General features: G+C 45.8%; 1 protein-coding gene and 1 long non-coding RNA gene across 3 annotated transcripts; one reads left to right on the top strand and one right to left on the bottom strand.

The window, feature by feature from the left end:
• Positions 1–54: 54 nt before the first annotated feature.
• LOC5502014 lies at positions 55–25,885 on the bottom strand. Of its 2 annotated transcripts, none has more exons than XM_048728994.1 (11): positions 25,637–25,885; positions 24,245–25,508; positions 23,474–23,610; positions 23,025–23,115; positions 16,305–16,390; positions 16,167–16,197; positions 16,018–16,064; positions 6,276–6,367; positions 4,697–5,002; positions 1,276–1,378; positions 55–717 (listed from the first exon to the last, which is right to left on the bottom strand). In XM_048728994.1, exons 1-11 carry the CDS (start codon positions 25,783–25,785, stop codon positions 522–524), a joined length of 2,502 nt encoding a protein of 833 aa, XP_048584951.1. In that variant the 5' UTR covers positions 25,786–25,885; the 3' UTR covers positions 55–521. The 2 variants fall into 2 exon arrangements, with proteins under 2 accessions (XP_048584951.1, XP_001623237.2); XM_001623187.3 differs by having other exon boundaries at positions 25,619–25,881.
• LOC116609458 lies at positions 3,731–4,537 on the top strand. Its single transcript, XR_004292959.2, has 2 exons — positions 3,731–3,865; positions 4,187–4,537. It is a non-coding gene; the product is annotated as an uncharacterized LOC116609458 (long non-coding RNA).

Raw genomic sequence — 25,885 nt, forward strand, 5'->3', positions numbered from 1 at the left:
AAAAAATCGTAACCCTCTTCACAAGCATAGCAGCCTCCAAAAACAAAAGCACCCTGAAATGGACTCTGGTATATTTCAACTGTTTTCCTTCCAAACCATTTACAGCCATTTTTGAGACACAAATAATGTGTCTGTTTCTATAAAATTTTGCCATGTATATTATGCAAAGGTGAACACTATGTACAAAATTGGCCTATTGTTCCTATTGATTTCGCACCATGGACTACTTCATTCTTTTAAATTATATTACGCTATAAACAATGTTTGAGAATTGCCCCAATTGCAAAACTTCACTAATTTACCAGCTTGTCTCAAAAACTATTGCTTACTCCTTTACTTGGCATTTCTTCCACATGCTATAAGACACTTTGGATTATTCCAGGTTAGATACAAAGTAGTTAAAACTACCTTTTGAGGTGACTGGTGACAGGCCAGCTGGATTCTGTAGCGCTTACATAAGCTTACTTGATACTATTTTGCAATGGTCATGACAAACCCTATGACCCTTCCTTATTGGTGGATTATTCCAAGTCAAATACGCCGTCATGAACTACCTCTTGAGCTGACTGGTAATCTGTGAGAGTTTGTTGAACACACTTCAGCTTTTTCTCAAGTGTTTTATTCCTGTTAGGGTATTCCTTATTATTTAGGATCTTGTCAGTTAGGTAGTGCAACCAAAGTACATTTGAGTACGGTTTATAGGCTGCCCAGTCGTCCCTATCAAAGCAAACACAGTTAGTTAATGCAGTAAAGAAGAGCCTAAAGGGTGTTACCGAGCACGACAAATCATCATGTAATAAAGGGGCTAATACTTCTGTAACAAATCTATGTATTGGGCACCTTTGAGTTCAATTTGACACGCGCTACAGGCCCTATTACAAGCATCGAAAGGGGTGACTTGCACTAAGAAATCATGCGACTTTTTGATTGGCGAATTCAAGACAAAATAAACAAAGAAATTGCAGCGGCTATGCCAGAGAACAACAAGGGAGGACTCACATGGTGGAGTGAGGCGGGCGGGGGGGGGGGGGGGGGGGGGGGGCAAGGGATGCATACCATACAGGTCGTACCCAGAATTTTCCTTGAGGGGGTGCAAAATCCGTAAAAGTGGACATAATTTTTAAGAGGGGGGGGGGGGGGGGTTTCTGATAAAAACCTGACCATCCCTGAAAGAACAAAAAGGGATTTTTTAATGCCTTTGCAGTAAAGGGAGATTTCTTGTTGGATCTGACCTAGGTAGTAGTTACCTATTACTAGTACTCAACTGACCCTCACCTATTATGGACCCTCATCTTGCGATAGATGTCAAACTGGTAATCTCCTTGACCCGTAAACATCGACTCGTCTTCTGATAAATCGCAAAACACTGTCACGCCCTCTGCAATAATGATCAGAACAACAAGTGTTTAACAGGAACAATTATCATTTCACTAAGACGAATCTTTCTAGTGTTGAATTCTACCACCTTCGCTACAGTATTCAAGTAATGTCGCGAAAATTCCAGGACGAGAACATTTGCGCTGTAGATTCAAACATACTCTTCTTTTTTTATATAAGAACGCCAAGACTAAATTTTAAGAACATTGCCGTGGCTCAGATTGCAGTTTTTTTTTTTTTCCTTTGAGTGATGCGTTCTTACATAAAACAAAAAGAGTATCTTTATTCGCTGGCAAACACAAGATCTTGGAAGGATGGAAGGACAAAAACGAGTTGATTCAATAGAAACTCGTTTATTGAGCGCTAAGAACAAAAGCATTTTTGGTCACGTTCTTTTACGTCGTCGTTGCTTGAAGTTTGTTCTTGATACTTTGATTCAAGTGCTATAACCATTGAGCTCAAGAGGTACTTGTAGATCTTATCCTTCAGGGAAGCAAGTCCTCGTGACAAATTCATCTCATATTTTAATCGTTTTTGCCTTTGCACTTAGTACAATATCGGGTACTTAAGATTAGCTTTATCTCTAGCGTAATCCAAATTAGGCAACAAATAGAGGAAGGTGAACTGAGGAAAATTATGAAATAGACAGTCAATTGAGAAGCATAGAATATTGTTCCAATTCTTTGACACAATAGTCACAAAGAGCAGAATTAGACTCAGTTAAGGAGGATCCTAAAGAGGGAAAGTTGGAGGGTAAAGATGTGAATAAACGTGAATTAGAATGTCGACACGTGCGGTAGAAGGGAGGCTTTTATCACCCAATCATCACGCTTATTTAGAACTTTAGTTTTAAAACTAGAATAAGATCCACTTGAGGAGGATCCAAACGAGGGAACGATTGGAGACAAAAAATTAGAATAAACGTGAACAAGAATGTCGACATTTGCGGTAGAAAGGAAGTTTCTATCACGCAATCATCGCGCTTATTTAGTTTTAAAAGCAGTTGGTCGTGATGCACGCGACGAGCATTGCCCTAACGCCTTCCTCACGTGCAGAGTAGGCAACCAGCCCGCGCATAAGAGGGCTCGACTGGGCTTATTACAAGTCAATCCACACAGACGAGCATAGAAACAAGCTAGCAAATACAAGACCTGTCCAAAACTAAGGATGGTATGGTTGAGCGAGCAGGGATGGTCCACATATAGAAACTACAGAACGACGAGCAAGACCATGGGGCAGAACGTGTGGGAGAAATCAACAAGATACAATGAAACATTGGAGCTGGTAAAACAATTCAGAGCTTTATTCCAAGAGGGGTTCCATGATTTACGCAAAACACGTTATGATACGACTGAACAGAACAGTACTGATACGGGGCTTACATACGCTTTGGAATTCTTCGCAGAGTATTTTCCATCAAAATACCGGGTGGCCTTGTTTCCGAAAAAAAGCCAACAAACAATGGGAAAAATATAGATGAAGAATATGATAGAGACGGGGGCAAAAACTGCGAGATCTTACAATGGTACAGAAAAGAATATGGATTGGCATAAAGACGATGGCCACTGTTACCTCTTGGCGCGGAGATCGTGTATGAAGATCGCATGGCAGGACGCCCTACTCAACGCTCTAAAAGTTTGACTATTATCGTTTTATCATCTTATATCCTATATTGTTGGCATTTATTTTAAAGTTTAATGGGATTTCTTGCGGAAATGGCAACTGTTTTAACCGCTTTAGAACGATACATAATCTTATTTTTATTGTTGTTGTTGTTGATACTGCATTGCCCGACCATTATTGACTACCATTATATATTATCATGTGTAATAATAAAATAAAATTTGGATATATGGGTAACTGAGTGACGTCAATTACATACATAAATGTCCACGGGCACAAAGCTTGGGATCGAAATTGAGGGTTTTGTGGAGGGATGAGCTTTTTAGATTCACGTGTTTATGTCAATAGTGGAAGACGAAAATATGCGAAAAAACAACCCTCTTAAAAAGTTTTATATTGAATTAACCAAATTCAATCGAAAGTGTTGCAAATGATTTTTTAAATCAGCAGATGGAAATCGATGCTTTTTTATACTTGACAACTGGGACTCTTAGGCCTAGTTTAAATGCAATTCTTTCCATGTGCCGTACCAAATGTAAATACATGCAAATAAAGATGAAACAATCGTTCATTTGCAAGTTTTTACGTTAGGAACGGCAAACTGCAAATGGGATAGATAACAGCAAAAATGTACCAGAAATTCATCAACATTAAGGTTGGATGGCCGCGCAACCCATCACATGGATCTGCGCATGCGCCTAGCGGGGATTGGAAACCACTTCAGTACTGGTCAATGAGAATGCTTCAAAGAATTTGAATGACGTCAGCCAGAAGGCCATTCAGCTGTTGGCAATTGTCGAGAGAGTTCGCAGGCTATTGAAAACCACAGTAAGGCCACATGAAGGCGACCAACTTAGCATCTCACGTGAGTTGTTTTAGTCTGTGGACTTGTTCACGTATAGTTGTTCCGATCTACGTGACCATGTTTTCAAGGCGCGATTTTAATAATTGCTATCAAATAGAAGATCAGCCAATAACCGAATATTCATCTTTTTTTTATTTCGATAAAACATAATTCTCGGAAATAAAAGGCCAATTTACTAAAAAAAATCGTGTTCTTGGGTTTATGAGCTATGAATTAGCAACTACCTTCTAAAAGCTTTTATTAGCATGATAGTCAAGCTTCCAATGGCACTTCTACATGACGAAGTCTATAACATGTTTATCTATCGACTGTATGTTTTAGTACTTTTTCTTCGTCCACCGAAGCGAACAGAGATTGTTAGAACGCTCACCAGAGTGGAAAAACGGAGGCTTTTCGTATTGCGTGTGAACGGTGGAAACGGAGGTTATCGAATAAGGTAACGTCACTGATATTATTCGCGCTTTATTTGCATAAATCAAACAAAAAAACATGGCGGTTGCTATCACTGATAACGCATGCGCATAGAATTCGATCCGCGTTGTGCATGCGCAGTAGCAGGGGTCAATCGTCACAGCGTAATCGTTTGGACGCCAATACGATTCGAATGCACTTCGTGTGTACGCGTATCTTTTTGAATACGGAGAAAAAACATTTTTTTTCACTGAAATAAAACACATTGGAGAAATAGAAAAAAGTGTGATTATAATTGATTGTTTGATGTCAAAATATAAGAGTATGTTTTGGTAACAGACTATCATTATTTAGCGCCCCGGTTGCATATTTGAATCATTACGGTAACTATAAACTACAGTCTCGCTGACGCCTACTTACCTTTTCGAAGCCTGGACAAGGTAAAGTCGATAAGACTGACGCACAAACCACGAGACTCCACAGTCCATCTCTCCCCGTCCAGCATGTAGACGAGTTGCTTCTCCGCCTTGCGGGCTATCAGCACGTTACCCCAGTGAAGATCGCGGTGCTCAAACTGCAGCGCGCGTTCCGCCACGGCGAGCGAGACCGCGATCTGATGCAAAACGCTGACTGCTTCCGGTAGAGACCGGAAGCGGAAGCGCTCCAGGTCCTCGCCCCCGTTGGCGTACTCGAAGATGATGAAATACTGGTCATCGGGGAAGTAATCTGACAGAGAAAACGCACGATAACATCGATCTACTCAAACCAGATTGAGAACGCCGGATTATGGTATTTCCAAAGTGGATCGAACGATCTGTTCCCAGATCACTGAATGTCACGTGAGGACACTGTCTACCCAGACGCCTAAGTGCTAGCAGAGGAAGGTAGAATATATATACCTGGACGGTAGAATATCTATACCTGGATGGTAGAATATATATACCTGGATGGTAGAATATATATACCTGGACAGTAGAATATATATACCTGGACGGTAGAATATATATACCTGGACGGTAGAATATATATACCTGGATGGTAGAATATATATACCTGGATGGTAGAATATATATACCTGGACGGTAGAATATATATACCTGGACGGTAGAATATATATACCTGGACGGTAGAATATATATACCTGGACAGTAGAATATATATACCTGGACGGTAGAATATATATACCTGGACGGTAGAATATATATACCTGGACGGTAGAATATATATACCTGGATGGTAGAATATATATACCTGGATGGTAGAATATATATACCTGGACGGTAGAATATATATACCTGGACGGTAGAATATATATACCTGGACGGTAGAATATATATACCTGGATGGTAGAATATATATACCTGGATGGTAGAATATATATACCTGGATGGTAGAATATATATACCTGGACGGTAGAATATATATACCTGGACGGTAGAATATATATACCTGGACGGTAGAATATATATACCTGGACGGTAGAATATATATACCTGGACGGTAGAATATATATACCTGGACGGTAGAATATATATACCTGGACGGTAGAATATATATACCTGGACGGTAGAATATATATACCTGGACGGTAGAATATATATACCTGGACGGTCGTGGTGCTAGAAGAGCAAGGTAGAATATATATACCTGGACGGTAGAATATATATACCTGGACGGTAGAATATATATACCTGGATGGTAGAATATATATACCTGGACGGTAGAATATATATACCTGGACGGTAGAATATATATACCTGGACGGTAGAATATATATACCTGGACGGTAGAATATATATACCTGGACGGTAGAATATATATACCTGGACGGTCGTGGTGCTAGAAGAGCAAGGTAGAATATATATACCTGGACAGTAGAATATATATACCTGGACGGTAGAATATATATACCTGGACGGTAGAATATATATACCTGGACGGTAGAATATCTATACCTGGACGGTAGAATATCTATACCTGGACGGTAGAATATCTATACCTGGACGATCGTTTTCTGATTCGTGCTTCTTGTCCCATCTGTCCCACTCTTTCAGAAGTTGAGGCGGATAGCGGTCCCTCACGAGGCTCACCCTGCAAAGAGAATTGCACCTCTTGCATGATCCACCCCTCCTCTTTCATGATCCACCCCTCCTCTTGCATCATCCACCCCTCCTCTTGCATCATCCACCCCTCCTCTTGCATCATCCACCCCTCCTCTTGCATCATCCACCCCTCCTCTTGCATGATCCACCCCTTTTGCATGATCCACCCCTCCTCTTGCATGATCCACCCCTCCTCTTGCATGATCCACCCCTCCTCTTGCATGATCAACCCCTCCTCCTGCATGATCCACCCCTCCTCTTGTATGATTAACCCCTCCTCTTGCATGATCCACCCTCCTCTTGCATGATCAACCCCTTCTCTTGCATGATCCACCCCTCCTCTTGCATGATCCACCCCTCCTCTTGCATGATCCACCCCTCCTCTTGCATGATCAACCCCTCCTCTTGCATGATCCACCCCTCCTCTTGCATGATCCACCCCTCCTCTTGCATGATCAACCCCTCCTCCTGCATGATCCACCCCTCCTCTTGTATGATTAACCCCTCCTCTTGCATGATCCACCCTCCTCTTGCATGATCAACCCCTTCTCTTGCATGATCCACCCCTCCTCTTGCATGATCCACCCCTCCTCTTGCATGATCAACCCCTCCTCTTGCATGATCCACCCCTCCTCTTGCATGATCCACCCCTCCTCTTGCATGATCAACCCCTCCTCCTGCATGATCAACCCCTCCTCTTGTATGATTAACCCCTCCTCTTGCATGATCCACCCCATCTCTTGCATGATCCACCCCTCCTCTTGCATGATCCACCCCTTCTCTTGCATGATAAACCCCTCCTCTAGCATGATCAACCCCTCCTCTTGCATGATCAACCTCTTTTGCATGATCCACCCCTCCTCTTGCATGATCAACCCCTCCTCTTGCATGATCAACCCCCCATCTTGCATGATCCACCCTCCTCTTGCATGATCAACACCCCCCTCTTGTATGATTTACCCCTCCTCTTGTATGATCCACCCCTCCTCTTGCATGATCAACCCCCCTCTTGCATGATCCACCCTCCTCTTGCATGATCAACCCCCCCTCTTGCATGATCCACCCCTCCTCTTGCATGATCAACCCCTCCTCTTGTATGATCCACCCCTCCTCTTGCATGATCCACCCCTTTTGCATGATCCACCCCTCCTCTTGCATGATCAACCCCTCCTCTTGCATGATCAACCCCCCATCTTGCATGATCCACCCTCCTCTTGCATGATCAACACCCCCCTCTTGTATGATCCACCCCTCCTCTTGTATGATCCACCCCTCCTCTTGCATGATCAACCCCCCTCTTGCATGATCCACCCTCCTCTTGCATGATCAACCCCCCTCTTGTATGATCCACCCCTCCTCTTGCATGATCAACCCCTCCTCTTGCATGATCAACCCCTCCTCTTGCATGATCCACCCCTCCTCTTGTATGATCCACCCCTCCTCTTGCATGATCAACCCCTCCTCTTGTATGATCCACCCCTCCTCTTGCATGATCCACCCCTTCTCTTGCATGATAAACCCCTCCTCTTGCATGATCAACCCCCCTCTTGCATGATCCACCCCTCCTCTTGCATGATAAACCACTCCTCTTGTATGATCAACCCCTCCTCTTGCATGATCCACCCCTCTTGCATGATCCACCCCTCCTCTTGCATGATCAACCCCTCCTCTTGCATGATCAACCCCCCCTCTTGCATGATCTACCCTCCTCTTGCATGATCAACCCCCCCTCTTGTATGATCCACCCCTCCTCTTGCATGATCCACCCTCCTCTTGCATGATCAACCCCTCCTCTTGTATGATCCACCCTCCTCTTGCATGATCAACCCCCCCCCTCTTGTATGATCCACCCCTCCTCTTGGATGATCACCCCTCCTCTTGTATGATCTACCCCTCCTCTTGCATGATCCACCCCTCTTGCATGATCCACCCCTCCTCTTGCATGATCAACCCCTCCTCTTGTATGATTAACCCCTCCTCTTGTATGATCCACCCCTTCTCTTGCATGATAAACCCCTCCTCTTGCATAATCAACCCCTCCTCTTGCATGATCAACCCCTCCTCTTGCATGATCCACCCCTCCTCTTGTATGATCCACCCCTTCTCTTGCATGATCAACCCCCCCTCTTGCATGATCCACCCCTCCTCTTGCATGATCAACCCCCCCTCTTGCATGATCCACCCTCCTCTTGCATGATCAACCCCCCCCCTCTTGTATGATCCACCCCTCCTCTTGCATGATCAACCCCCCCTCTTGCATGATCTACCCTCCTCTTGCATGATCAACCCCCCCCTCTTGTATGATCCACCCCTCTTGCATGATCCACCCCTCCTCTTGCATGATCAACCCCTCCTTTTGCATGATCAACCCCCCTCTTGCATGATCCACCCTCCTCTTGCATGATCAACCCCCCTTCTTGTATGATCCACCCCTCCTCTTGTATGATCCACCCCTCCTCTTGCATGATCAACCCCCCTCTTGCATGATCCACGCTCCTCTTGCATGATCCACCCCTCCTCTTGCATGATCCACCCCTCCTCTTGCATGATCCACCCCTCCTCTTGCATGATCCACCCCTTTTGCATGATCCACCCCTCCTCTTGCATGATCAACCCCTCCTCTTGCATGATCAACCCCTCCTCTTGCATGATCAACCCCCCATCTTGCATGATCCACCCTCCTCTTGCATGATCAACACCCCCCTCTTGTATGATCCACCCCTCCTCTTGTATGATCCACCCCTCCTCTTGCATGATCAACCCCCCTCTTGCATGATCCACCCTCCTCTTGCATGATCAACCCCCCCTCTTGTATGATCCACCCCTCCTCTTGCATGATCCACCCCTCCTCTTGTATGATCCACCCCTCCTCTTGCATGATCCACCCCTCCTCTTGCATGATCCACCCCTTCTCTTGCATGATAAACCCCTCCTCTTGCATGATCAACCCCCCTCTTGCATGATCCACCCCTCCTCTTGCATGATAAACCCCTCCTCTTGTATGATCAACCCCTCCTCTTGCATGATCCACCCCTCCTCTTGCATGATCCACCCCTCCTCTTGCATGATCAACCCCTCCTCTTGCATGATCAACCCCCCCTCTTGCATGATCTACCCTCCTCTTGCATGATCAACCCCCCCTCTTGTATGATCCACCCCTCCTCTTGCATGATCCACCCTCCTCTTGCATGATCAACCCCTCCTCTTGTATGATCCACCCTCCTCTTGCATGATCAACCCCCCCCCCCTCTTGTATGATCCACCCCTCCTCTTGGATGATCACCCCTCCTCTTGTATGATCTACCCCTCCTCTTGCATGATCCACCCCTCTTGCATGATCCACCCCTCCTCTTGCATGATCAACCCCTCCTCTTGCATGATCAACCCCCCCTCTTGTATGATCCACCCCTCCTCTTGCATGATCCACCCCTCCTCTTGTATGATCCACCCCTCCTCTTGCATGATCCACCCCTTCTCTTGCATGATAAACCCCTCCTCTTGCATGATCAACCCCCCTCTTGCATGATCCACCCCTCCTCTTGCATGATAAACCCCTCCTCTTGTATGATCAACCCCTCCTCTTGCATGATCCACCCCTCTTGCATGATCCACCCCTCCTCTTGCATGATCAACCCCTCCTCTTGCATGATCAACCCCCCCTCTTGCATGATCTACCCTCCTCTTGCATGATCAACCCCCCCTCTTGTATGATCCACCCCTCCTCTTGCATGATCCACCCTCCTCTTGCATGATCAACCCCTCCTCTTGTATGATCCACCCTCCTCTTGCATGATCAACCCCCCCCTCTTGTATGATCCACCCCTCCTCTTGGATGATCACCCCTCCTCTTGTATGATCTACCCCTCCTCTTGCATGATCCACCCCTCTTGCATGATCCACCCCTCCTCTTGCATGATCAACCCCTCCTCTTGTATGATTAACCCCTCCTCTTGCATGATCCACCCCTCCTCTTGCATGATCAACCCCTCCTCTTGCATGATCCACCCCTCCTCTTGCATGATCCACCCCTCCTCTTGCATGATCAACCCCTCCTCCTGCATGATCAACCCCTCCTCTTGTATGATTAACCCCTCCTCTTGCATGATCCACCCCATCTCTTGCATGATCCACCCCTCCTCTTGCATGATCCACCCCTTCTCTTGCATGATAAACCCCTCCTCTAGCATGATCAACCCCTCCTCTTGCATGATCAACCCCTTTTGCATGATCCACCCCTCCTCTTGCATGATCAACCCCTCCTCTTGCATGATCAACCCCCCATCTTGAATGATCCACCCTCCTCTTGCATGATCAACACCCCCCTCTTGTATGATCCACCCCTCCTCTTGTATGATCCACCCCTCCTCTTGCATGATCAACCCCCCTCTTGCATGATCCACCCTCCTCTTGCATGATCAACCCCCCCTCTTGCATGATCCACCCCTCCTCTTGCATGATCAACCCCTCCTCTTGTATGATCCACCCCTCCTCTTGCATGATCCACCCCTTTTGCATGATCCACCCCTCCTCTTGCATGATCAACCCCTCCTCTTGCATGATCAACCCCCCATCTTGCATGATCCACCCTCCTCTTGCATGATCAACACCCCCCTCTTGTATGATCCACCCCTCCTCTTGTATGATCCACCCCTCCTCTTGCATGATCAACCCCCTCTTGCATGATCCACCCTCCTCTTGCATGATCCACCCTCCTCTTGCATGATCAACCCCCCCTCTTGTATGATCCACCCCTCCTCTTGCATGATCCACCCCTCCTCTTGCATGATCCACCCCTTCTCTTGCATGATAAACCCCTCCTCTTGCATGATCAACCCCCCTCTTGCATGATCCACCCCTCCTCTTGCATGATAAACCCCTCCTCTTGTATGATCAACCCCTCCTCTTGCATGATCCACCCCTCTTGCATGATCCACCCCTCCTCTTGCATGATCAACCCCTCCTCTTGCATGATCAACCCCCCCTCTTGCATGATCTACCCTCCTCTTGCATGATCAACCCCCCTCTTGTATGATCCACCCCTCCTCTTGCATGATCCACCCTCCTCTTGCATGATCAACCCCTCCTCTTGTATGATCCACTCTCCTCTTGCATGATCAACCCCCCCCCCCTCTTGTATGATCCACCCCTCCTCTTGGATGATCACCCCTCCTCTTGTATGATCTACCCCTCCTCTTGCATGATCCACCCCTCTTGCATGATCCACCCCTCCTCTTGCATGATCAACCCCTCCTCTTGTATGATTAACCCCTCCTCTTGTATGATCCACCCTTTCTCTTGCATGATAAACCCCTCCTCTTGCATGATCAACCCCTCCTCTTGCATGATCAACCCCTCCTCTTGCATGATCCACCCCTCCTCTTGTATGATCCACCCCTTCTCTTGCATGATCAACCCCCCTCTTGCATGATCCACCCCTCCTCTTGCATGATCAACCCCCCCTCTTGCATGATCCACCCTCCTCTTGCATGATCAACCCCCCCCTCTTGTATGATCCACCCCTCCTCTTGCATGATCAACCCCCCCTCTTGCATGATCTACCCTCCTCTTGCATGATCAACCCCCCCCTCTTGTATGATCCACCCCTCTTGCATGATCCACCCCTCCTCTTGCATGATCAACCCCTCCTTTTGCATGATCAACCCCCCTCTTGCATGATCCACCCTCCTCTTGCATGATCAACCCCCCTTCTTGTATGATCCACCCCTCCTCTTGTATGATCCACCCCTCCTCTTGCATGATCAACCCCCCTCTTGCATGATCCACGCTCCTCTTGCATGATCAACCCCCCCTCTTGCATGATCCACCCCTCCTCTTGCATGATCAACCCCTCCTCTTGTATGATCCACCCCTCCTCTTGCATGATCCACCCCTTTTGCATGATCCACCCCTCCTCTTGCATGATCAACCCCTCCTCTTGCATGATCAACCCCCCATCTTGCATGATCCACCCTCCTCTTGCATGATCAACACCCCCCTCTTGTATGATCCACCCCTCCTCTTGTATGATCCACCCCTCCTCTTGCATGATCAACCCCCCTCTTGCATGATCCACCCTCCTCTTGCATGATCAACCCCCCCTCTTGTATGATCCACCCCTCCTCTTGCATGATCCACCCCTCCTCTTGTATGATCCACCCCTCCTCTTGCATGATCCACCCCTCCTCTTGCATGATCAACCCCTCCTCTTGCATGATCAACCCCCCCTCTTGCATGATCTACCCTCCTCTTGCATGATCAACCCCCCCTCTTGTATGATCAACCCCTCTTGCATGATTAACCCCTCTAAAGCAGCTCTTGCATGATCAACCCCTCCTCTTGCATGATCAACCCCTCTTCTTGCATGATCAACCCCTCCTCTTGCATGATCAACCCCTCCTCTTGTATGATCCACCCCTCCTCTTGCATGATCAACCCCCCCTCTTGCATGATCAACCCCCCTCTTGCATGATCAACCCCTCCTCTTGCATGATCCACCCCTCCTCTTGCATGATCAACCCCCCCTCTTGCATGATCAACCCCCCCTCTTGCATGATCAACCCCTCCTCTTGCATGATCCACCCCTCTTGCATGATCCACCCCTCCTCTTGCATGATCAACCCCTCCTCTTGCATGATCAACCCCTCTTCTTGCATGATCCACCCCTCTTCTTGCATGATCCACCCCTCCTCTTGCATGATCAACCCCTCTTCTTGCATGATCCACCCCTCCTCTTGCATGATCAACCCCTCCTCTTGCATGATCCACCCCTCCTCTTGCATGATCCACGCCTCTTGCATGATCCACCCCTCCTCTTGCATGATCAACCCCCCCTCTTGCATGATCCACCCCTCTTGCATGATCCACCCCTCCTCTTGCATGATCAACCCCTCCTCTTGCATGATCAACCCCTCTTCTTGCATGATCCACCCCTCTTCTTGCATGATCCACCCCTCCTCTTGCATGATCAACCCCTCCTCTTGCATGATCCACCCCTCTTGCATGATCAACCCCTCTTGCATGATCAATCCCTCTTGCATGATCAACCCCTCTTGCATGATCAACCCCTCTTGCATGATCAACCCCTCTTGCATGATCAACCCCTCTTGCATGATCAACCCCTCCTCTTGCATGATCAACCCCTCCTCTTGTATGATCCACCCCCCCTCTTGCATGATCAACCCCCCCTCTTGCATGATCAACCCCCCCTCTTGCATGATCCACCCCTCTTGCATGATCCACCCCTCCTCTTGCATGATCAACCCCTCCTCTTGCATGATCAACCCCTCCTCTTGCATGATCAACCCCTCCTCTTGTATGATCCACCCCCCCTCTTGCATGATCAACCCCCCCTCTTGCATGATCAACCCCCCCTCTCTTGCATGATCCACCCCTCCTCTTGCATGATCCACCCCTCCTCTTGCATGATCAACCCCTCTTCTTGCATGATCCACCCCTCCTCTTGCATGATCAACCCCTCCTCTTGCATGATCCACCCCTCCTCTTGCATGATCCACCCCTCTTGCATGATCCACCCCTCCTCTTGCATGATCAACCCCCCCTCTTGCATGATCCACCCCTCTTGCATGATCCACCCCTCCTCTTGCATGATCAACCCCTCCTCTTGCATGATCAACCCCTCTTCTTGCATGATCCACCCCTCTTCTTGCATGATCCACCCCTCCTCTTGCATGATCAACCCCTCTTCTTGCATGATCCACCCCTCCTCTTGCATGATCCACCCCTCTTGCATGATCAACCCCTCTTGCATGATCAACCTCTCTTGCATGATCAACCCCTCTTGCATGATCAACCCTCCTCTTGTATGATCCACCCCTCCTCTTGCATGATCAACCCCTCCTCTTGCATGATCAACCCCCCCTCTTGCATGATCCACCCCTCTTGCATGATCCACCCCTCCTCTTGCATGATCAACCCCTCCTCTTGTATGATCCACCCCCCCTCTTGCATGATCAACCCCCCCTCTTGCATGATCAACCCCCCCTCTTGCATGATCCACCCCTCCTCTTGCATGATCCACCCCTCTTCTTGCATGATCAACCCCTCCTCTTGCATGATCAACCCCCCGTCTTGCATGATCCACCCCTCCTCTTGCATGATCCACCCCTCCTCTTGCATGATCCACCCCTCTTCTTGCAGCACGTGCAGACATGCTAGTCACCTATTGGGGACGGACCACTAGAAGCTTGTCAAACCGTACGAAGGTTTGTCAAAACACCCGCCCCATATATCCTCCAAATAAGAAACAAGGTATAATTTTATATTCAAAATTTCCAATCATTATTTCCGCGATCTTTCTAATTTTTTTAAATACTAATAAAAGAAGTAACATAAATTGCGAGTTCATTGTAAATTCTAGGTTAAATCCAAACTGATTGCAGAATTATTGAGATTTATCGAAGGTAGAAATTTGGAAAGAAGTGACCGTAGTACAAAAACAAAATATAACATCCCTTCTAAAAAAAAGTAATAAAATCGGGTTTCAAGAATTATGCCTATGAGATATAACGAAATTCCGTTGGGTTGATCTTGTTATGAATCCACTATAACTATTCAAACATCTCGAAATTTATTTGTATTATTATAGTTTTATAGCATTATAATGAACTCAGAATTTATAGTACATTTAAATCAGATGTTTATTCCATTTCCGTCCAAGGCTTGTACGCTCACGTTTTGCGTCTGCCTATTTGAGCATTATGTCTGTTTGAGCATTATGTCTATTTGAGCATTATGTCTGTTTGAGCATTATGTCTGTTTGAGCATTATGTCTGTTTGAGCATTATGTCTGTTTGAGCATTATGTCTATTTGAGCATTATGTCTGTTTGAGCATTATGTCTGTTTGAGCATTATGCCTGTTTGAGCATTATGTCTGCTTGAGCATTATGTCTATTTGAGCATTATGCCTGTTTGAGCATTATGCCTGTTTGAGCATTATGTCTGTTTGAGCATTATGTCTGTTTGAGCATTATGTCTGTTTCAGCATTATGTCTGTTTGAGCATTATGTCTGCTTGAGCATTATGTCTATTTGAGCATTATGTCTATTTGAGCATTATGTCTGCTTGAGCATTAAGTCTATTTGAGCATTATGTCAAGTCTTTGTCTATGGTTGGGTGAGTGTTTGGCCTTAGGCTTGTGCACATTATCAGCCGTGTTTTGGAGGAATTGAAACACCCCCCCCCCCTCCACCCCAAGCTTCTAGTAGCCCATCTCTAATTCATACCCGATCACTTCCAACAACTTCATACCCCTCTACACCAAAGGCTTTGGCGGCTGATTTGGTATTATAGGGGTAACCTAGCCTCGACCAGGACATTTTTGGCAATCTGGTACAAAGCAAACAGAGTCCATTCTCTTAAATGAGTGTTAAGAATGCCTAGAGTGACAACTCTTTCAGGGTTTTTTTTTAAGATTTATGGAAGTTCTGGAATGCCAAAATTTGTTTACATTTACTGAAAAATTTCTCAAAATCTTGCACTTGGTGTAACCAAACTTTTTTAGGTAAATCTGTGCTCTCTGCACAGATGCATGCTAGAAAATAAATGCATACAAGAATACAACACCCAGTTGTCAAGAAAACACCCCTTCAATAGCAAATTGAAGTCACTGTGTTTTTTACCTATGGACATCTATGAAATTTGGCGTGGAGTTCTCAGCAAATTCCATCTAAAACGCAAAATATTAGAAATATGTATATTTGAATATGCAAATTGTATATGCACTATGTATATGCAAATTTTCAACATTGGGAATAAAAACATAACTCACCTCTGAAGTGTTATTCAAAGCACTTAGCTCCCTGGTGAAAAAAAAAAACTTTTCAAAAATACCAATTTTATAAAAACAAACAAATGGTTTGTTTCCCCAAGATAACTGTAAATCTGTGAATCCATCATACAAACTTACTTAGAGATAACTATTTCTGGCATAATTTCTTCATATGATTTCTGTGGCTCCCCATTTACTGGAATGTCACCATTTATAGGAACTATCTGCAATGGAAATATTGAATTTAAGATATAGCATTCAATATATATAAAAAAAGGATAATAAGAAGGACAAATATCTATGTATGTATGTATGTGTGTGTGTGTGTGCGTTCGTGCGTGCGTGCGTGTGTATGTATGTATGTCCAGAAGATTATGAGACAGATACAACAAATCGCAGAAATTCTCAAGACGTAAACACGACAGATAGCCGAGGGAAAAATCTTATAGAGATTTGTACGGCTTTCAATCTCAGAATTCTGAACGGAAGATCAGTTGGGGATCTCGAGGGAAGAAAAACATGTTTCAAATATAATGGAATTAGCGTTGTAGATTATGTGATTACTTCAAATAATATCATGAATAGCATTAACTATTTTATTGTCAAACCTCTGGAGCCACATCTAACTGATCATTGCTCTCTATCTTATGCTTTATCTGTCCGGAGCCCATCAAAGGGTGCAGAGGCAGAGAGGACAGACCAAAATGAAGGATTAAGTAAATTCAAAAAACTTATCTGGAAGGACGGAATACAGGAGAAATTGAAAGAGATTTTAGTTTCTAATGATATGCAACAAAAACTAAGCGACGCACTTAAAAACAATAGCACAGAGACAATGACCGCTCAATTTACGCAAGCGCTTAAAGAGGCATGCGAGGCGGCGGGCATGAAGTATCAAAACACAAAAACGGTAAACAATCAAAACAACAAACCATGGTTTGACGATAAATGTAAAACAGAAAAAGAAAACATTCGCTCGCTTGGATACCGAATCTCGAAAGAACCAAACAATCATTCTTTAAGAGATACTCTGAATCGGAAAAGGAGAATCTTTAAAAAAATGTGCAAAAGAAAAAAAGAAAATCATTACGCGAACATAATCAATAATATCGACTTTAGAAATTCTAAGTCTTTATGGAGACAGTTGAAAAACTGTTTCCACATCGGTAAGTCAACAAAAGCGTCCCCAATTGAGACTGAAAATGCGGGAAAATTTTTTCAGCACTTCAAAAATTTGAATGCAACAAATGAAGCACAGCCCAAGCAAAACGGACGAATAGATCATGGGAACTATCGGGAGGGGCCCCTGGACTACAGAATAAGCGAGGAAGAAATTATATAAGCCATAGAAAAACTAAAATCTGGGAAGGCACCAGGCGCGGACAACATATTGAACGAATTTCTAAAGTGCAGCAAAACGATTTTGGAAAGTTATCTCGTTAACCTTTTCAAAAAAATATTAAACTCTGGGGTTTACCCCACAATGTGGAGTTACGGTTTAATAGTCCCGATCCATAAGAAGGAAGATCCATCGAAACCTGAAAACTACAGGGGCGTAACACTTTTGTCAACGTTAGGCAAAGTTTTTATGTCAATCATGAACGAAAGATTATACAATTACCTAACGGAGAAGGGCATTTTGAAAACAGAACAATGTGGTTTTAGGAAAGAGCAAGGAACAATAGACAGCATTTTCGCTCTAAAGTCACTAATTGACAAGCATGTCAAAGCGAAACCCCAAAAAACAAACAATTTCCTGTTTGCGTGCTACGTGGACTTTAGTAAAGCATTTGACTGCGTTCCTAGGGCGAAACTATCTGAAAAACTGAAAGCAGTAGGTGTTACTGGGCGTTTCCTCGACATAATCCAATCAATGTACTCAAATGACAAGTCTTCCGTAAAAATTGGAAGCTCCATAACTGAATCCTTTCGATTCTACGCAGGCGTGAAACAAGGCTGTATGATTTCGCCAACGTTGTTTAATTTTTACTTGAGCGACCTCCCAGAAAAACTAAATGAAAAATACCGAAATGATATTGACCTAAACGGTGTGCCATTAAGTTGCATTCTCTATGCCGACGACTTAGTTATCCTATCAAAATCAGCAAAGGGCCTGCAAGAATATCTGAACAGCCTCGAAGAATATTGCAAAGCATCCGAACTATCCATCAATCTAGATAAAACAAAAGTAATGATTTTTAATAACACCGGGAAAACTATCAATAATTACAGAATCTTTTACGGAACTTATAAAATAGAAAATGTCAAAAGTTATAAGTACCTTGGACTCCATTTTTGCCCTTATGGAAATTTTAATTTGGCTAAGGAGGAGCTCAAAAAAGTAGCATTAAAAGCGATGTTCAAGTTAAGAAAAGAAATGGGAGAGCACTTCAGACAAGATATCAAACTAACTCTCCGCCTTTTTGACACCTTGATACAACCAATCCTACTTTATGGAAGTGAAATATGGGGAGCGGACTACAAGGGAAAGTTAGAAAAAGATCCAATAGAGATGGTCCACACCAAGTTTCTAAAATGGCTTCTCGGCGTAAACCGATACTGTAGCTCGAACGCGTGTAGGGCTGAATTAGGACGATTCCCTCTCAGAACAAAAGCAAAGTGTAGAGCGATCAAACTTTGGCTTAAACTTTCAAACAAAAATGGGAATAACGAAAAACTCTCCCGCAAAGCATTCGCTACCATATCTAATTATGAAAACAAGAACTTTTGGCATAGAAAAATTAAACAAATACTAGACCTTGCGGGTAGGAGCGATATTTGGTTGACTGACACAAACACTCCCGAAGAAACTTACAGTTTTCTTCAACAAAGGCTTTATGACATTGAACAACAGACATGGCTTAGCTCTATTCAAAATGACAACAGAAAAGACCAAGAACAAATTGCGTACGCTCAGAAAGTTTAAACTGTCCCACAATTTAGAAGATTATCTAACGGACGTAAAAAATATTGACCATAGGATTGCCCTTACTAAATTCAGGCTAAGCAATCATAAGCTAGCAACTGAAACTGGAAGGTATGAAAAGCCATATAAAAAACCTAACGAAAGAAAATGCTTAGTATACCAGACAGGTAAAGTGGAGGATGAAGAGCATTTTCTGTTAGAATGTCCGGCCTATAAAGATGATCGGGATAATTTACTGATTTCCTTAAAACGCATGCAGGTATCAATGTTAGACACCATGCCAACAAAGAAAATAACTTCGTCAGAATTATGGGATTGAGCCGGAATGAAAACGTGAATCGGCGCTTAGCGAAACATATTTTTGAATGTATGAAGGCAAGAAATGTGAAGCTTGATGATTACGTACGGTGACGTCACCTAATCATTCGAAACAAGAAAAAAAAATGCAGAGGGCAAAGTAAGAAAAACATATTATTTGTGGATTTACGCCGATGTAAATGTTTTATAAGGTGCCATGAATAAAATCTATCTATCTGTATGTATGTATGTATGTATGTATGTATGTATGTATGTATGTATGTATGTATGTATGTATGTATGTATGTATGTATGTATGTATGTATGTATGTATGTATGTATGTATGTATGTATGTATGTATGTATGTATGTATGTAGGTAGGTAGGTAGGTAGGTAGGTAGGTAGGTAGGTATATATAAAAGGACAATATTTGGCAACTAATGAATGCGCCCTACATGTATTCTGTGGTTTTGTTTTTCTGTTTTCTTTGCTTGAGTATATTTGGGCAAGTTCAAAGCGAGAATCCGAGAGAGATTTTTGAGCGAAGCACCCCACCCCCCTAGCATGCTGGGTAGAAGCACCCCACCCCCCTAGTATGCTGGGTAGAAGCACCCCACCCCCCCTAGCATGGTGGGTAGAAGCACCCCACCCCCTAGCATGCTGGGTAGAAGCACCCCACCCCCTAGCATGCTGGGTAGAAGCACCCCACCCCCTAGCATGCTGGGTAGAAGCACCCCACCCCCTAGCATGCTGGGTAGAAGCACCCCACCCCCTAGCATGCTGGGTAGAAGCACCCCACCCCCTAGCATGCTGGGTAGAAGCACCCCACCCCCCCTAGCATGCTGTGTAGAAGCACCCCACCCCCTAGCATGCTGGGTAGAAGCACTCCACCCCCTAGCATGATGGGTAGAAGCACCCCACCCCCTAGCATGGTGGGTAGAAGCACCCCACCCCCCTAGCATGTTGGGTAGAAGCACCCCACCCCCTAGCATGCTGGGTAGAAGCACCCCACCCCCCTAGCATGCTGGGTAGAAGCACCCCACCCCCTAGCATGATGGGTAGAAGCACCCCACCCCCCTAGCATGCTGGGTAGAAGCACCCCACCCCCTAGCATGATGGGTAGAAGCACCCCACCCCCTAGCATTGTGGGTAGAAGCACCCCACCCCCCTAGCATGCTGGGTAGAAGCACCACACCCCCTAGCATGCTGGGTAGAAGCACCCCACCCCCCTAGCATGCTGGGTAGAAGCACCCCACCCCCTAGCATGCTGGGTAGAAGCACCCCACCCCCTAGCATGGTGGGTAGAAGCACCCCACCCCCTAGCATGGTGGGTAGAAGCACCCCACCCCCTAGCATGCTGGGTAGAAGCACCTCACCCCCCTAGCATGTTGGGTAGAAGCACCCCACCCCCCTAGCATGCTGGGTAGAAGCACCCCACCCCCTAGCATGCTGGGTAGAAGCACCCCACCCCCCTAGCATGCTGGGTAAAAGTACCCCACTCCCCCTAGCATGGTGGGTAAAAGTACCCCACCCCCCTAGCATGGTGGGTAAAAGTACCCCACCCCCCCTAGCATGGTGGGTAGAAGCACCCCACCCCCCTAGCATGGTGGGTAGAAGCACCCCACCCCCCTAGCATGCTGTGTAGAAGCACCCCACCCCCCCTAGCATGCTGTGTAGAAGCACCCCACCCCCCTAGCATGCTGGGTAGAAGCATCCCACCACACCCCTAGCATGCTGGGTAGAAGCACCCTACCCCCCTAGCATGCTGGGTAGAAGCACCCCACTCTCCCTAGCATGCTGGGTAAAAGCACCCCACTCCCCCTAGCATGCTGGGTAGAAGCACCCCACTCCCCTAGCATGCTGGGTAAAAGCACCCCACCCCCCCTAGCATGGTGGGTAAAAGCACCCCACTCCCCCTAGCATGGTGGGTAGAAGCACCCCACCCCCCCTAGCATGTTGGGTAGAAGCACCCCACCCCCCTAGCATGGTGGGTAGAAGCACCCCACCCCCTAGCATGCTGGGTATAAGCACCCCACCCCCCCTAGCATGCTGGGTAGAAGCACCCCACCCCCCTAGCATGGTGGGTAGAAGCACCCCACCCCCTAGCATGCTGGGTAGAAGCACCCCACCCCCCTAGCATGGTGGGTAGAAGCACCCCACCCCCTAGCATGCTGGGTAGAAGCACCCCACCCCCCTAGCATGGTGGGTAGAAGCACCCCACCCCCCCTAGCATGCTGGGTAGAAGCACCCCACCCCCCTAGCATGGTGGGTAGAAGCACCCCACTCCCCCTAGCATGCTGGGTAAAAGCACCCCACTCCCCCTAGCATGGTGGGTAGAAGCACCCCCCCCCCCCCTAGCATGGTGGGTAGAAGCACCCCACCAACCTAGCATGGTGGGTAGAAGCACCCCACCCCCCTAGCATGGTGGGTAGAAGCACCCCACCCCCCTAGCATGGTGGGTAGAAGCACCCCACCCCCCTAGCATGCTGGGTAGAAGCACCCCACCCCCTAGCATTGTGGGTAGAAGCACCCCACCCCCCTAGCATGCTGGGTAGAAGCATCCCACCACACCCCTAGCATGCTGGGTAGAAGCACCCTACCCCCCTAGTATGCTGGGTAGAAGCACCCCACTCTCCCTAGCATGCTGGGTAAAAGCACCCCACTCCCCCTAGCATGCTGGGTAGAAGCACCCCACTCCCCCTAGCATGGTAGGTAGAAGCACCCCCCCCTAGCATGCTGGGTAGAAGCACCCCACTCCCCTAGCATGCTGGGTAAAAGCACCCCACCCCCCAACATGGTGGGTAGAAGCACCCCACCCCCCCTAGCATGGTGGGTAGAAGCACCCCACCCCCCTAGCATGGTGGGTAGAAGCACCCCACCCCCCTAGCATGCTGGGTAGAAGCACCCCACCCTCCTAGCATGGTGGGTAGAAGCACCCCACCCCCCCTAGCATGGTGGGTAGAAGCACCCCCCTAGCATGGGGGTAGAAGCACCCCACCCCCCTAGCATGGTGGGTAGGAGCACCCCACCCCCTAGCATGGTGGGTAGAAGCACCCCACCCCCCTAGCATTGTGGGTAGAAGCACCCCTCCCCCTAGCATTGTGGGTAGAAGCACCTCACCCCCTAGCATTGTGGGTAGAAGCACCCCTCCCCCTAGCATGGTGGGTAGAAGCACCCCACCCCCTAGCATGCTGGGTAGAAGTACCCACCCCCCCTAGCATGCTGGGTAGAAGCACCCCACCCCCCTAGCATGGTGGGTAAAAGCACCTCACCCCCCTAGCATTGTGGGTAGAAGCACCCTACTCCCCCTAGCATGGTGGGTAGAAGCACCCCACCCCCCCTAGCATGGTGGGTAGAAGCACCCCACCCCCCTAGCATGCTGGGTAGAAGCACCCCACTACCCCTAGCATGGTGGGTAAAAGCACCTCACCCCCCTAGCATTGTGGGTAGAAGCACCCCACCCCCCCTAGCATGGTGGGTAAAGTGGATATTGAGCCTGTGGAACCCAGGGTATCAAATTGCAAGGATTCCTATTGATACCAGACCTTTTCTTAAAGGTAGTACTAAAAAATAGCTCAAGGAAAAATAATAAACAATGCTTGAGTATATATTTAATAAATTTAAGAGCAGTTACCTTAAGTGCGATTGATTGTTTAAAGGCATTTGTGGTCTTAAACACCTCGCCATAGACACCTTCCCCAATTTTGACACACTTTTTTAGAATGCTGTGAAGTAAATAAGAGATTGTTTATAGCTATTTGTTAGAATGATGTGAGGGACAGTGACAGGAAATCATACAAGAATATGTACAGTACAGGTGCAAGTAACGGGGGACTAAATATGGACTAAAACACTTGTTACACAGACATTGTCCTGCTCGGTTACAATTGATAGACCTTGTACTACTCCCATAAAATGAAGACATGATTGTTTTTCTTTGCAGATAAAATATGTAGCACAGTCTGTAGTATTTAATTTACTATACAGTATTTATATTAATGGCTCTGTGCAGTTGACTGTATCATCTTTCAATATATGACTTGCATGTCTCTTGCATGTCTTGCATTACTCATCATACAGTACCTAGACTCGAAGTATGATGCAAACGTCACGGGCTCCTCCTGTTCGCATTCAAGAAGAATCTTTTCATAAGGAGAAAGCTGGTTTTGCTGGACTTTCTCGGCAGGCTCTTTCCAGGTGCCACATGGTGTAAGGGCATCCTAATGCAGTGATAATCACCTATCAGTTTTTTTTTCAAATCTAATAACTCCTACTTCATACAGGTATCACTTATCATTTTTTTTTTTTTTCAAATTTAATAACTCCTACTTCATACAGGTTTTCATTGGTTATCTAAAATAGTCTTATAAATTTCAGTTCTTCCCAACTTGTAATGGCCAATTAAGTTAGACAGACAAGTATAGAATTCATTATGTTTGTCTGTGTACAGTCACATCTTTGCTCTGATTCCCTCTTTTCAATAGAAGTACAGTACTATATTCCCACAGATTCCTGCAAGTCCTGCTAACAGACACAGTGTCTGCTTGCAGGGAGTTAACAGTATTATTATCAAGATAAGAATGTATGCTGAAAATACTACCCCCCCCCTGTTCTGTATTGTGCCCCCTTCTGTGAGCAGAAGAAATACTCAAAAGAGTTTGATGTTCAATAATACTGTATGGCATTTTTTAATGCAAATATTTATCACTCCCAGTTGCATTAGTGTAAAGCTGTAATATGAATTATTATTTAGAAGTCTCAAAGCCTCTTAAATTGCTATATTGTTGTTAAATATTCACCCGTCACGAGGCATTCCTTAATCTGGGTTAGACAAGAAATACTTTGTGTACTTACCAAGAGTGATAAATGGGATTTCTGGTTCTTTGGCGGTGTTCCAGGCGGCAAGCTAGCAACACTTGAATCAGTAGTAGATGCAGTACTCTCAGTTGACAACCTTCTTGCTACAGAACTAAGACATTCATCATCCAGTTGTAGCTTTTCTAGTGATACAACACACTCCATGAGTGGACCAGTGTATTTACTTATGCTGCTTCCAGAGCCTGTCCTTCCTATGAGTGGAAACTCATTCTCTGATTTCAATATGATTTCTTCTAGTGCAGACAAATTATCTCCACTCCCCTTATGCAGATTTTCCTTGTCCGCTATGGCTAGATTTTCTGCGTTCGAATCAATTTCATGTGTAGAGACATCGCTCTCAATACTAGAGCCATGTACAGAGCCAGAATCAGACAGGGGTGACTGGCTTAAAAATGAATGGTCACTTATTTTTTCTTGACTGTTTAAACTATCTATGGATGAGTTGTTAGTGACTGATTCCCCAATCTTAGAGCTTGAAGTAGAACTCTTTTGGCTAAGTCTTCTTGCGGCTTCAAATTGTGATGGCGTAATCTTTACAGGTTGAAGCAACACCTGACATTCAGACCAGGAGTCAGAATTCTTCGGGGGCTTTCTTGTAGTGTTCTTTCTTCTCCCTCGGCTAGTTACAAACTGACAATTGCGTGAGTTAGCTCGGATGATTGGCGTAGAGGTCTCATTTGGAACAGCTTTTGGACTAGTAGATATGTCACCCAGTTTAACTTGTGGGAATATCAAAGGTGATTCCAAACTCTTTCTGTCCTTAATAAAACTGAGCGACTTGTCTTCTCGTCTTGTATTACCAGCCGAAGACGCAGTGCCTTTTACAATTCCTGGAGATTCAGGTATGACATAACAGTTACTCAATCGTGAGCTTGTTTTCAGTTGACTACTTCCATCCAAGGAATCATTAACCACGCTGTTACTAATGCCGGTACTCTTGCCATAACACGATAAAACCATTGACAAATCCTTTGAAATATCAAGCTCAGAAAACCAAACCTCTCCATCATTACTCGCAAGGTCACTATCAACGGAAAGGCCATTTATCCTAGAGTCCTTTAAGGAATTGAAGTCTTTATCTTGTAGAGGATTCCTACTTTTTCTATTTGCAAGCTTGGATGAGGAAATGGCAAAAGAGTCTGTTGTGTTTTCCTTGCCATTTGTGTAGACGAGTTGCTTAGAATGTGTATTCGATTCAGATGATTCGGCCCTCGCAATTTTAGTATTAACAGTTTTTTTCCTAAAAAAGAGAAAATGATTAAAGAGTGAAAAAACCTTTAACTTATCTTATAAACGCAATAATAGTCATTATATTTATGTATAAGAATGGCCGACAAATTCAAAACTAACCAACATGAGTTTGGAGCAAAAATCGTTGGACTAGAATCCAAAGATTTCCGATCTTTCTTTGAAACTGGAGAGCAAATGCTGTCCTCAGGTGAAGTCCAGAGCTCCGTTTTGACAGCACGGAACTTATGTCGGCCATAGGTTTTGATTAGACCGTGTTTTCGTGGCATATTTTTACGCGGATTCACAAAGATGTTATTTCGTTTTCCGACATTCTTCCTGAGTGAAATTCGAATTTGCCGCTTACCAAATATGGTAAAAGGGTTCCAG

Source organism: Nematostella vectensis, chromosome 6, assembly GCF_932526225.1.
Source record: "Nematostella vectensis chromosome 6, jaNemVect1.1, whole genome shotgun sequence".
Classification (NCBI taxonomy): domain Eukaryota; kingdom Metazoa; phylum Cnidaria; class Anthozoa; order Actiniaria; family Edwardsiidae; genus Nematostella; species Nematostella vectensis.

Bases quoted from the DNA above. Each gene is read 5' to 3' on its own strand.
- LOC5502014 (XM_001623187.3), bottom strand. From the start codon at position 25,785: ATGCCACGAAAACACGGTCTAATCAAAACCTATGGCCGACATAAGTTC. The intron at 1,379-4,696 runs GTAAGTAGGCGT...TCATTATTGCAG, and splicing joins CTTGTCCAGGCTTCGAAAAG to AGGGCGTGACAGTGTTTTGC. The intron at 718-1,275 runs GTGAGGGTCAGT...TTGCTTTGATAG, and splicing joins AAGATGAGGGTCCATAATAG to GGACGACTGGGCAGCCTATA.